The 13,040-nt window shown below is 30.8% G+C and overlaps 1 protein-coding gene across 1 annotated transcript; it reads left to right on the top strand.

Moving 5' to 3' along the window:
* The first annotated feature begins 146 nt into the window (after nucleotides 1-146).
* LOC114742721 (tubby-like F-box protein 8) lies at nucleotides 147-2,657 on the top strand. The gene is made up of 4 exons (XM_028930941.1): nucleotides 147-287; nucleotides 411-498; nucleotides 1,017-1,149; nucleotides 1,532-2,657. Exons 1-4 carry the CDS (start codon nucleotides 162-164, stop codon nucleotides 2,247-2,249), a joined length of 1,065 nt encoding a protein of 354 aa, XP_028786774.1. The 5' UTR covers nucleotides 147-161; the 3' UTR covers nucleotides 2,250-2,657.
* Nucleotides 2,658-13,040: the final 10,383 nt, after the last annotated feature.

The following is a 13,040-nucleotide window of genomic DNA, read 5'->3' on the forward strand; positions in this document are numbered from 1 at the left end:
GGAGTTTTGATGTCAGGCTGACTGGCCACCACCGAGGAAAGTCTCATGGATCTTTTCAAGATTTGCATGATCAGCCTCTAGTTATTCAAAGCAGCCGCTGGGCAAGCCTGCCCCAGAATTGCTATATGATGTTATTAGAAGGCTAGAGGAGAGGAGAGCACATGGCCTGCTCGAAAGCATGTTGTTGCATGTGCTGCAGTTTGCCGTCTTGGAGGAACATGTGCAAGGAAATTGTGAAGAGCCCAGAATTCTGTGGAAAGCTTACTTTCCCTGTGTCCCTGAAGCAGGTTTGCTTCACAACGTCTGCATTACTGATTGACCTGTTTGTTTGACTTATTGGTTACATTTCTGCGGAAGTAATACTTTTGGCTGAAGCAAAACCCTGATTCTTTTTCATTTTGACCTTTCAGCCTGGACCAAGAGACGGAATGATTCAGTGTTTTATCAAAAGAGATAAATCTAATTTAACATACCATCTATTCCTTTGTCTCAGCCCTGGTAAGTCTTCCTTGATACATTTGGTCATCTCTTCCATCCACATGCAATGACGTGCATACAGATCATGTTGTTTTCCAAGTTGTGATTCAACTGTTGTCCCTTTTTTCCTGTTTTTTCAAACTTCCAAATGACATCCTTAGAGATGCTTAAAGCATGGCATGTATACTTTGACATTAAGTCTCATATCAAGGTTTTTGACTAACATGATCATGAATTGCTTAGCAGCAAATTCATACTGTTGCTTCTCTTGATGCCTAAAATGGTATTATTTGGATGCCGAAGGGAAGTAGTAGAGAAGAGTTTTGAATGTGTCTTACTTATGTCGTGTTTAAGTTTGTATAGCATTCTCTCTTTTGCTGGCATTCACTCATGTCACTGAACATGAGAATCAGAGAAAGCTAGAATATGTCTGCATGTAATTTGATTTTTCCTACCATATTCTAATGCATGCTGAACTCATTGCTTATGCCTTTTCTTTCCTTTTTTGATATATTTTTGTTTCTTATTCTTTATTGCAGCTTTGTTAGTTGAAAATGGAAAATTTCTTCTATCTGCCAAAAGGACGAGAAGAACAACTTACACAGAGTATGTTATTTCCATGGATGCTGACAACATCTCCAGATCAAGTAGCACTTATATTGGAAAGCTGAGGTTAGTTCACTACTCTTATAAAGTGTTCAACATCGTTATGCTATTCTGTTTAAAACCGTTTCCTGAACTGACCTAAAAGGAAATTCTTATGGATTTAAACTTTGTCTTGTATCCTTGACCCCATATATGATAAAACTGTTAAATTGAAAAATCTGTGATCATGACTTGTGAGTAATAACCGAAGAAGACGATCTTTCATTTGGCATATGCTATCTCGTGTATGAAGGGTATTTTAGGATATTTTATTTGTTGTTTCAATAAATTATTTGCCAATTTTTCTGAGTTCGTTTACTAATCATGTTTATTAAATTTTTGTTGTTCTGATTTAAAATTGTTGGTCCCTCACACTGATTGGGAATGTTCTTTTGCTTTCATTCGTCAGATCAAATTTTCTTGGTACAAAATTCATAATATATGATACACAGCCACCATATACTACTGCCCAGATACCCCCTCCAGGGACCGGAAGGACAAGCCGAAGGTTCAATTCCAAAAGGGTCTCACCTAAGGTCCCATCTGGTACCTACAACATAGCTCAGGTGACATATGAATTAAATGTGCTGGGGACACGAGGCCCAAGGAGAATGCACTGTATGATGCATTCAATTCCAGTCTCTGCACTCGATACAGACGGCACAGTTCCTGGCCAACCAGAGCTGCTTCCTTGCGCCCTTGAGGATTCATTCCGTAGCATTTCCTTCTCAAAGTCTCTAGACCACTCCATTGAGTTCAGCAGTGCACGATTTTCTGACATTGGGGCATCCTGCAGCAACGATGAAGAGGATAACAAGATGAGACCCTTGGTTCTGAAGAACAAACCTCCAAGATGGCATGAACAGCTTCAATGCTGGTGCCTCAACTTCCGAGGACGGGTGACAGTTGCTTCTGTCAAAAACTTCCAGTTGATCGCGGCGACCCAGCCAGCTGCTGGCGCACCCACACCGTCTCAGCCGGCCCCACCAGATCATGATAAGATAATTCTGCAGTTTGGCAAAGTTGGGAAAGATATGTTTACCATGGACTACCGATACCCTCTATCTGCTTTCCAGGCTTTCGCAATATGCTTGAGCAGCTTTGACACCAAACTGGCTTGTGAATAGACCAATCAAGTATGAAGCAAAGCCTCTGATGAGAGATGGTATCCTTCCCTTTTCTTTTTCTTCTCTCTCTTTAATTTATTTCTTTCTTGCTAGTTGCTACCATTGTGATCAGAATTGGCCATTGTCATCACTCTCAGTTGTATTATGACTCCATTGGTCTAGTGCAAGCCCTGATGATGTTAGCAAGGGTTTTAGATCATTCTTAACTCCAAAATGTTCCCTTCTTAAATCTCTGGCTCTTCGAACAATGTATCAGAAATTGATTTTAGGTTGCGGTCGGTTCCTTCATGGTCCTGATGTGAATGAACACTCCTTTAATATGAATGTAGGCTCGCTTGTGACTCGCTAATCAGTGTGTTGGTCACACATAATTCAAACTTCCTTATAATATTTAGCTTTTATCTTTTACTCTTGTGAGAGTCTTTAAGGAAGTTTCAAATTATGATCAAATAAATAATGCATCAGGATGCATGTCTAGAAGTTTAAAGTGTTGAGATTTTTCTTGGAAATTGTGGTGGTTTGGAAATTAATGGAGGTTGGATGTAAATTCAGACTTTCTAATCTGAAGTTTGGATACTAAGCCATCGAAAACTAGCGACGGTTGAAATGGATTGTTCTTCATGGACAAGATCTAGGCAGTTTTTATTTGTTTGCTTTTATATGTAAATGTAGCTTCGCGATCTTGAGTATAAATTAAATTGAGGGTCCTCTTGCATAGTTCAAAGATGAGTTACCCTTTTATGGCTTATGAAGGGTGACATTTGATTTTATAGATTCTATATTATACATAGGTGTCAATTTGGAATTATTACTGTTTAATATCATTGTATAGAGTTTATTTAAAGAAATCATTGGTAGGATGTGGTAAAAAATCAAGGGAGATTTTATATGAGGTTTCAAGAAAAGGAAAAAAAAATTATCAAAAAGTTCTAATAATTAGTGAGTTGTTATTTTATACACTAAAATTTTTTATTATGTTGTTACTGGGATTTTTTTTGTAATTATATATATTTTTAGAATTTTATAACAATTTTCTGAAAAATTCAATCATCAATGAATATATCAAGTTATGGAAGTTATATTGTTTATTAGTCATGAATAACAATTTTTTTTCTAGGACAATTATGGTATGAAAATATCCGAGTTAGATTTTCTATCCACATGATTGGATCATTTCCTTTTTTTTTTTTTAAAAAAAAAAGAGGGATTAACAGTTGGGGGAAAAAAAATCATAATACCTGTGTATCTTTCTCCAACCCGTCATTATCAAAGCTTATAGAATGTCTAAATTCAGTTAGTTGACAAAGCCCCTTTTATTTTTCCCATTTGAAATTTGAAACACGTGTTCATACATGATTCATTTGATCTGGATCCAACTTTGACAGCCTTTCTTCTTCACGTAATTATCACCAAGATGTCAATTTATTGAAGTATGGTCTCTTACGGCAGTAAGATTTTTTCATTAAAAATGATTTAGACTATAATGGATGAAATTGTCAACACAATTGACATGTATTGTTAACTAGACTTGAAATATTTGGTGGGGAAATAGTAAATACTACACGTGAAATGGTTCGGAAAACAACTTTCTGAGAAGTATTATAAATTAAAATTATTTAAAATGACAACAATTAAAAAAAAAAAAGGAATCACCAAAAAAAAAAACCCCAACCTAATCTACAAAATTATGAGCAGGCTGAGTTTCTAGGTGAGCAATAAAGGAAAACACACAAAATAATTGAATTCAAAAGTTTATTCCGTTAAATGAAAATATTTTTAAAAATTTTAATAATGCAATCTTTGATCAGGCCTCCTTCTTCTTTTCCCCCCTATTATTTCTCCAATTATATATATATATATATATATATATTAGTCTATATACTTATAATTTTAAGAAAAATGATTTTAATAGCTGCTGACTTGATTCTTACCCATCAAATTGTAAACGATTATGATCCTAATAATCTTTTTAATGACGATAGTAAATAAATTTTATTCTATTATTTTTTTATTTTGTAATTTGTAGTGGCTAACATATCTCTTAGCAAGCATCCACACGTCAGTCATAATTAACAAATTATGAATATAAAAATTACTGCATGTTTTTGAGAAATTGCAAGTGCCTAATTGAAAAAGAATTACAGGGGACTTGATCAAAAATCAAGTAATACTATAAAGACCGGCAAAATTAAACCCTTTTTTTCATATTTTTATTATCAAATTCATGCAGCTGAAAAGAGTAAATAAAAGTGATTATACATATGGGCGTGTGAATTTTAAAATACTATTTTTTGTTTTAATTATAAGATACTCTTCCGGTTCTTAATATAAGACTTAATTATTGAGTTGATTTTAGTTCTAAATATAAAACTTATTTCTCATATTTATCAATTTTTCCAAATTATCCCTATAAATACTCTCCCAACTATAATCAAGTAAAATAAGAAAAATGATATTATGATATTTTAAGAAAACATATCATATTTTTTATAATTAACTGACTTAATGTTATTAAATTAAATAAGTCTTCTATAAACAACTGGAGCTAGTAATAAAATAAGGATTAGTGGAATGGAATATTGATGGAAACTGGAGACAAGTGCATAATTGCTGTCTCTCGGTTGGGTTGAAGAGTCAGGAGTTTGTGTCTGCCAGGCACTGCCTTCCATGATAGCAGCATCTTCTTCCTTCATGGATAATGTTTCACGCAATCATTTTCTTTTAAATTAAATTCCTTAAAAAGTCATGGCTCGCACATCTGGAACAATTTTGATTCCCTCTAATTTCCTATTTTCATTCTTATCTTTTTTTAACGATTCTTATTAATTTATTTTTGTTGTGACGTGCCAGTTGACTTCAATATTTTTAAAACTTGTTGTGATTTATTTATTAGTACAACAAGCAACATGACACGACATGCAACAAATTAAAATAGATAGTCTTTTTTTTTTTAAAAGAAAATTAGATTGAAAAAAAATCACATTTTTTTCATTCTAATTTAAGCTTTTGCTGTTTATCATCTAGTGAGATTAATATAAATTATAAAACAGGAACAAGTTTATTGTGGGGGAAATCACACTCTAGGGCCCTGGTAGAAACATATTTATGCTTTTGGACTTTGCCTTAAAGAAATTACAATAAAACTTTGGGAGAGAAAATATCCATATATATTTTTTTATTACAATCAATTTAAACACATTCACACGTACAAAGTTAAACATAATAATATTAGGTGCGAACTCAAAACCTCATTTAAGTATGATAGATAGTATTGTTACTAAAAATTAAAAATTAGTAACGAACATGGAAAACTAAAATTTCAAATGATCCATATATTACATAGTTTTCTGTAATTTATAAGTGAAAAATATATAATTCCCAACTCTAGTTTTATAATACACAGCTGTAATTATATCAAATATATCAAATTTGAGACTGGATCGGTGAATTGGTTTATTAATTATTACTGAGCTTCATCCCATAATTTGAGTGAATTTGACATACTATAATTAAAAGTTTTGCCTTCTTTTTTTTTGGTGCATAATTACATGCATGAGTCATCACAAATTTAGATTTGATGTAGATAATTTACTATTCTTTCTGTTCTTAATATAGGACCTAATTATTGAGTTGATTTTAGTTCTAAATATAAGACATATTTATCATATTTATAAATTTTTCTAAACTACCCCTATAGATACTTCCTTAACTATAATCAAGTAGAAGAGCTAGGGAGAAAGGATATTAAGGAAGATGATTATGATGTTTTAGAAAAACATGTCATATTTTTTATAATTAACTAATTTACCCAACTTTCTTAATGTAATCAACTTAATTAAATATGTTTTATATTAAGAACCGGAGTATCATGAATTGCAGTTCCACAAATATAAATACAATACTGTCAGCACTTCTGTTATGAAATCGTTTGCTTTAAAAGATCTCCCATGAAAGAATATTTATGGAAGAACCGGTTCTTTTTCCCATATGTTTAACGACTTCACTTTTCAGGATTCACAAATCGGAGCTAATAGAAACAAGGGGAAATTTCACTGTAGGACCGCAGAAGACAAATAATTTCAAAGAGCCTCCAAAACTTTCTGAAACCTCACTGTAGGACCAAGGAACCAATCTGATATTAATTTTTACAGTGAGATTACAATAATACCCCTCCCTTTTTATTTTATTAAAAAATAAATATTTACCGGAGTTACTGTTCCGGCCACCGGAGGTCGGAGGTCCGGCCACCGGCGCTCAGGTGGCCGCCATCGGGGTCCGGTCACCGGGCCGGAACAGTAACTCCGGCGGGACCTCCGGTGGCCGGAGTTTTTTTGTTTAAAACAAAGTAGCCAAGGGAAGGTTTAAACCCAGGACCCCTTGGCACACCAAAAGACTTGTAACCACCAAGCCAAGCAACCCATTCAATCATAAAATGCAAATAAAACTATATATAACAAAATAAACGCAACAGTCCAAATGTAAGTGAACAAGTGAAATTAGACGATTTACAAGTGGAATTCAGAAATTTGCAACAAAAATTAGGCATTTACAAATAACATAATAGAAGTCATAACCCCAAATGCAAGTGTTTAAGTGCAAATGAGCAAGTGAAATTTGAAGATTTACAATAAAATTTTATGGATTTACAACCCAAATTTGGCAAACACAAGAGAATTCACAACCCAAAATATAAGTGTTTGAGTGTAAGTGAACAAGTGAAATTAGACGATTTACAAGTGTAATTCAACAATTTACAACAAAAATTAGACAATTTACAAATAACATAATAGAAGTCATAACCCCAAATGCAAGTGTTTAAGTGCAAATGAGCAAGTGAAATTTAAAGCTTTACAATAAAATTTTATGGATTTACAACCCAAATTTGGCAAACACAAGAGAATTCACAACCCAAAATGTAAGTGTTTGAGTGTAAGTGAACAAGTGAAATTAGACGATTTACAAGTGTGATTCAGCAATTTACAACAAAAATTAGACAATTTACAAATAACATAATAGAAGTCATAACCCCAAATGCAAGTGTTTAAGTGCAAATGAGCAAGTGAAATTTAAAGATTTACAATAAAATTTTATAGATTTACAACCCAAATTTGGCTAACACAAGAGAATTCACAACCCAAAATGTAAGTGTTTGAGTGTAAGTGAACAAGTGAAATTAGACGATTTACAAGTGGAATTCAGCAATTTACAACAAAAATTAGGCAATTTACAAATAACATAATAGAAGTCCTAACCCCAAATGCAAGTGTTTAAGTGCAAATGAGCAAGTGAAATTGTCGAATTTCACTTGCAAATCTATAAACTTTTATTGTAAATCTTCAAATTTTAGTTGCTCATTTGCAAGTGAAATTATCGAATTTCACTTGCTCATTTGCACTTAAACACTTGTATTTGGGATTGTGAGTTCCATTATGTTATTTGTAAATTGCCTAAATTTTGTTGTAAATTGCTGAATTCCACTTGTAAATCGTCTAATTTCACTTGTTCACTTACACTCAAACACTTACATTTTGGGTTGTGAATTCTCTTGTGTTTACCAAATTTGGGTTGTAAATCCATAAACTTTTATTGTAAATTTTACTTGCTCATTTGCACTTAAATACTTGCATTTTGAGTTATGACTTCTATTATGTTATTTGTAAATTGCCTAATTTTTGTTGCAAATTTCTGAATTCCATTTGTAAATCGTCTAATTTCACTTGTTCACTTACATTTGGACTGTTGCGTTTATTTTGTTATATATAGTTTTATTTGCATTTTATGATTGAATGGGTTGCTTGGCTTGGTGGTTACAAGTCTTTTGGTGTGCCAAGGGGTCCTGGGTTCAAACCTTCCCTTGGCCACTTTGTTTTAAACAAAAAAACTCCGGCCACCGGAGGTCCCGCCGGAGTTACTGTTCCGGCCACCGGTGACCGGACCCTGACGGCGGCCACCTGAGCGCCGGTGGCTGGACCTCCGACCTCCGGTGGCTGGAACAGTAACTCCGGTAAATATTTATTTTTTAATAAAATAAAAGGGAGGGGTATTATTGTAATCTCACTCTAAAAATTAATATCAGATTGGTCCCTTGATCCTGCAGTGAGGTTTCAGAAAGTTTTGGGGGCTCTTTGATATTAATTGTCTTCTGTGGTCCTACAGTGAAATTTTCCCTAGAAACAAACTCCAAACCAATGCCAACTATCCATTAATTTTGCAATGCCTTCATCTTTACTCCAATCTCCTGAGTTCGGTTTGGGTGCTTAATTGCTCATCATCAGTGGATGAGAAATCCGAACTGTCCAGATTTGATATTAATGATATCGCTTTAATATTGTTAATCAATTATTTTTAACTAACTTCTTTTTTTTGAAAAAAAATAATGGTTAAGATATTCATTATTTTTAATTTTTATTCTACACCCATTAAAATAATTATTTAAAAAATAATTAAAAAAACTAAATTCAGATCATCTAAATCAGATCTGAACGGTGCAAATATAATGAGTTGATGAGTACCAAAACTCATTTCCAGACTCCCATGTTTTAACTATAGCTTGGTAGAAGATTTTGTCACTGCTTCATACATTTTCTCTTTCAGACGTTAAAATTGTTTCTTAGCCCTTCCTCTTTGGCTTCTTTAGTAATTTTATTTGTTTATTAACTTATTGTAACATTTAACATTTTTATGTATTTAATACTCCTCCGGTTCTAAATATAAGACTCATTTTGTAATGTAAAATTTTATACTACAAAATGAGTCTTATATTTAAGACCGGAGGAGTATTAAATACATAAAATATTAAATATACTATAAAATAGGTCTTGAAGGGAGTATCATTTTGTCATTTGCCAAAAAATATTACTGCGAATTGAATATAACTCAATTAAATTTCCGTAACTTAGAAATATTATCCGTGATTTAAAATTAAGCTTATATAGCACTATGTTTTCTCATAAAGGTTTTATAATTTACATGTGCACGGTTTATGATTTGTAGTTATGTATTATTTCATTCTTTTCGGCTAAGCGGCAAGATCCTTCAGTGTGATTTCTCGGATTCAAAATTCCCATTAATAGTCCACTGAATCGACCAAAAGTGACTTCTATAAAAATAATTATGGGTATTGTGAACAAAATAAAAGTATTTTTTTTCATCATCATTTAAAAAATATATATATGTGAAAGCTGTTTTCGTGTCATGTCATTTTTTTCTTCGTTGATTTTTTAAATAATAAATACATTATGTTTCAGTGGTCAATGATGTTCCACGTCCCAGCTACTGCATCTCTCTTATTATTATTATTATGTCCCATTTTCAATCCATCCACTTGTTATTATAAAAATAAAAACAAAATAAGATATCCCAATAACAAGCTACCGACTTCTCATGTTTTAATTTATTTTTTAAATTCTAAATGTAAAATGCAATAATTGAATTATACAAATTAAAATAATTATAATTTGCACATCACATTTTGTAATTAAAAAATAATTTTCTAGATTTTTTTAAAGGAGACTACTCGTTTCAATAAAATATTAATGTAATTTGAATATCTGTTAATGAAAAAACAATTCTCTCAAAAATAAAACTACACAGTTTTCTTTTAAAAAAATCTCTTAAGCTAATTATAATACTCCTTTGATTCTTAATATATGACCTATTTAACTAATCTGATTAAATTTAAAAAGTTAGGTAAGTTAGTTAATTATAAGATATATGATATGTTTTTCTTAAAACATCATAATCATCTTTCTTAATATCATCTCTCTCCCTTTTACTTGATTATGATTGAAAAAGTATCAATAGAAATAATTTTAAAAAATTAATAAATATTAGAAATAATTTTTATATTCAGGACTAAAATTAACTCAATAATTAAGTCCTATATCAAGTATAGGAGGAGTATGTTGCAAGGATGTTCGAGCTTGCAAGTCATACAAATTGTTAGGTGCATTATATTAGATTAGACGGGCGTATATTTTGGGATTATTGGTCTCATGTTGGTAAGGGCTTTTTTCTACAAAATGGAGTCTGATTGGAAAATCCAACTGGAGTATTTTTAATTTCTGATACAAATGATATTTTGATAAAAAGTTATAAAACAGGGAGATAAAAAAAAAAGATTTTATATTGAAGACTTAAATCAATCTCCAACTTATTCTTACATTCAGGATGTGAGGTAATAATATGATTATTGTACTAACTTTTTTTCATATGGTATAACTAACTACTTTATAAAAAAAACTAGCTATTATCTTGATGTATATAATTAATAGGAGAATTATAATCAAATCCCACAAAAGAGGAATAATTACCAAAAGATCCCAATAACAATTTCAACAGCCTAAAATGACAAGTCCTATATTGAGAATGACAACATCTGAGATTTGTTTTTTAATTATTTTTTTTGTTTGGAATCTCATTGTAATTCTTCCTAATCAATAATATAGCCTTGCACTTTGATTGCAACCTTTGGCTGGCCAATTTATCCATCTCATGTGCCTGTTAGTCCACCTAAAAACATTCATGAGTTGGCTTAGGTCAAGCATTGACCCGCATTGCACTTGATTTTGCGGTTGTTTGGCGGTTTGGCCTTATTCAATTACAAATTACATTTAAACTAGTCAAAATCTTGTGCTGTTTCTTTTTTTTTTTTTTTGGGTTTGCGCATGAAGTGAATTGTGTCATTTATGACTTAAAAATTTTATATTTTTGGGTCAAAAAAATTTATTATTTGATAGAGAGTGTGTATATATATAATACTACCTTCACTCACAAATATAAGAGCTAATTTATAGTACAATTTACCCTTAAAACTAGTTTTTATATTTAAGACCGAAAGCAGTATTAATTATAATATAATTAATATGATTTGTAAAAATATTTTATGGGTTCTTGTAAATTGTAATTCTTCAATTTTGAATGTACAAATTATTTAATTAATTTTGGTAGATTAAGAATGCTAAACAAATTATTTAATTTTAATAAATATGTCCTAATCTCTTTAAAATATTTCCATGTAATATTAAATTATATCTTAGTTTATGTGTTATATAAATTAATTTAAAAAATGATAAATATAAGAGGCAAAGTGAATTAAAATCCTAAAATTCAACTCCAAAACAAGCTCCTACATTTAAAATCGAATGATAATTTTTCATAAAATTATTTGGCATAGTGTTATTTAACTAGATTTAAGCATTTTTTTTCCCTTCCTGCCAACGAAATTTAAGCATTGTTTTGGTCTACACAAGAAATTGGTGTCATAAATTATATTTTCTATCTGTAAGATTTAAACCTGGTAAAAACTAGTCCATGTTTGCGGAGAATTGGTATAGAATATTAAAATTGAAATTATATAGATTATATTTTTCTTCTGAAAGAAAAACAATCAAAATTTTATGTACTATTTAGTCCATGAAAAGTAATAAACTATTTTTTTTTTTTCAAATTCATACGGTCTGATCAAGTTGTGCTGAATTAGTTGGCTGGCTCAACTTGATCATGTGGTGTATGTCCCAATTTGTCAAATATATATTTTATCTCATGTTACAAATAAATGTACCATTGAACATAAAATAATAATATATCATATATTATTCTATAAAAAATCCCACTAAGTGCCACCTAATATTAAGAGAAAATGACACAAAAATGATACTTGAACTTGGAAATGACAAAATGGTTATTTGAATTTGTAAAATCATAATTTAGTCACAAGTGATCAATTTGGTATTTATAAATTTGCTAAAATAACCATATTACCCTTCATTTTATTTGTTGTTTTTAAAAAACCAAAACCCCCACTGACCGGCCAGTCGCTGGAGCTCAACGACTGGTCAACAATTGGTCTTTAGAGCTCCAGTGGCTAGAAACAATTTTTTTGAAAATTTTTACAACTTCAGTATAATGGTTAACAACTTTTGTAATGCTATTAACAATTTCATTATAACAGTTAACAATAGGTTTATTGGAAAATTCAACAATTGGTCGACGAAGCTCCAGCGGCCAGAAACAAATTTTTTTAAAAATTTTTACAATTTCAGTATAATGATTAATAACTCTTGTAATGCTATTAACAACTTTAATATAGCAGTTAACAAGAAGTTTTCTGGCAAATTTAAAAGGTAGCATTTTTACAACTTCAGTAATGCTGTTAACAATTCCACAGCTCTATTAACAACTTCGGTATAGCATTTTAATAATAGGTTTTTTTAAAAATTTAAAAAAATGGCATTTTTACAACTTTAGCAACTAGTTTTTTTTTTAATTTTTTTTTACAATTTCAGTATAACGGTTAACAACTTTTACAACCTTGTTAACAATTTCAGTATAGCAGTTAACAGGTTTTTTAGGAAATTAAACTATTGGTCACTAGAGCTCCAGAAACAATTTTTTTAAAATTTTTTACAATTTCAATATAGCAGTTAACAACTCTTGTAACGCTATTAATAATTTCAGTATAGCAGTTAACAACAGGTTTTCTAGAAAATACAAAAAGTAGCATTTTTACAACTTCAGTAATGCCGTTAACAAGTTCCGTAACTTTATTAACAATTTCGGTATAGTATTTAACAACAGCTTTTCTTAAAAATTTTAAAAAAATAGCATTTTTACAACTTTAGCAACTATTTTTTTTAAATTTTTACAATTTCAGTATAATGGTTAATAATTTTTGTAACATTATTAACAATTTCAGTATAGCAGTTAACAATAGGTTTTTCAAAAAATTTAATAAGTAGCATTTTTACAATTTTAGTAACGCCGTTAACAACTTATGTACATCTATTAACA

The sequence above is a fragment of the Neltuma alba genome, unplaced genomic scaffold, assembly GCF_004799145.2.
Source record: "Neltuma alba isolate B1F8T4 unplaced genomic scaffold, ASM479914v2 tig00003865_pilon, whole genome shotgun sequence".
In the NCBI taxonomy this organism is placed as follows: Eukaryota; Viridiplantae; Streptophyta; class Magnoliopsida; order Fabales; family Fabaceae; genus Neltuma; species Neltuma alba.

Coding starts and splice junctions, on each gene's coding strand:
- LOC114742721 (XM_028930941.1), top strand. CDS start 162: ATGGCCTGCTCGAAAGCATGTTGTTGCATGTGCTGCAGTTTGCCGTCT. Junction 288..410: donor TCCCTGTGTCCCTGAAGCAG/GTTTGCTTCACA, acceptor TTGACCTTTCAG/CCTGGACCAAGAGACGGAAT. Junction 1,150..1,531: donor ACTTATATTGGAAAGCTGAG/GTTAGTTCACTA, acceptor TTCATTCGTCAG/ATCAAATTTTCTTGGTACAA.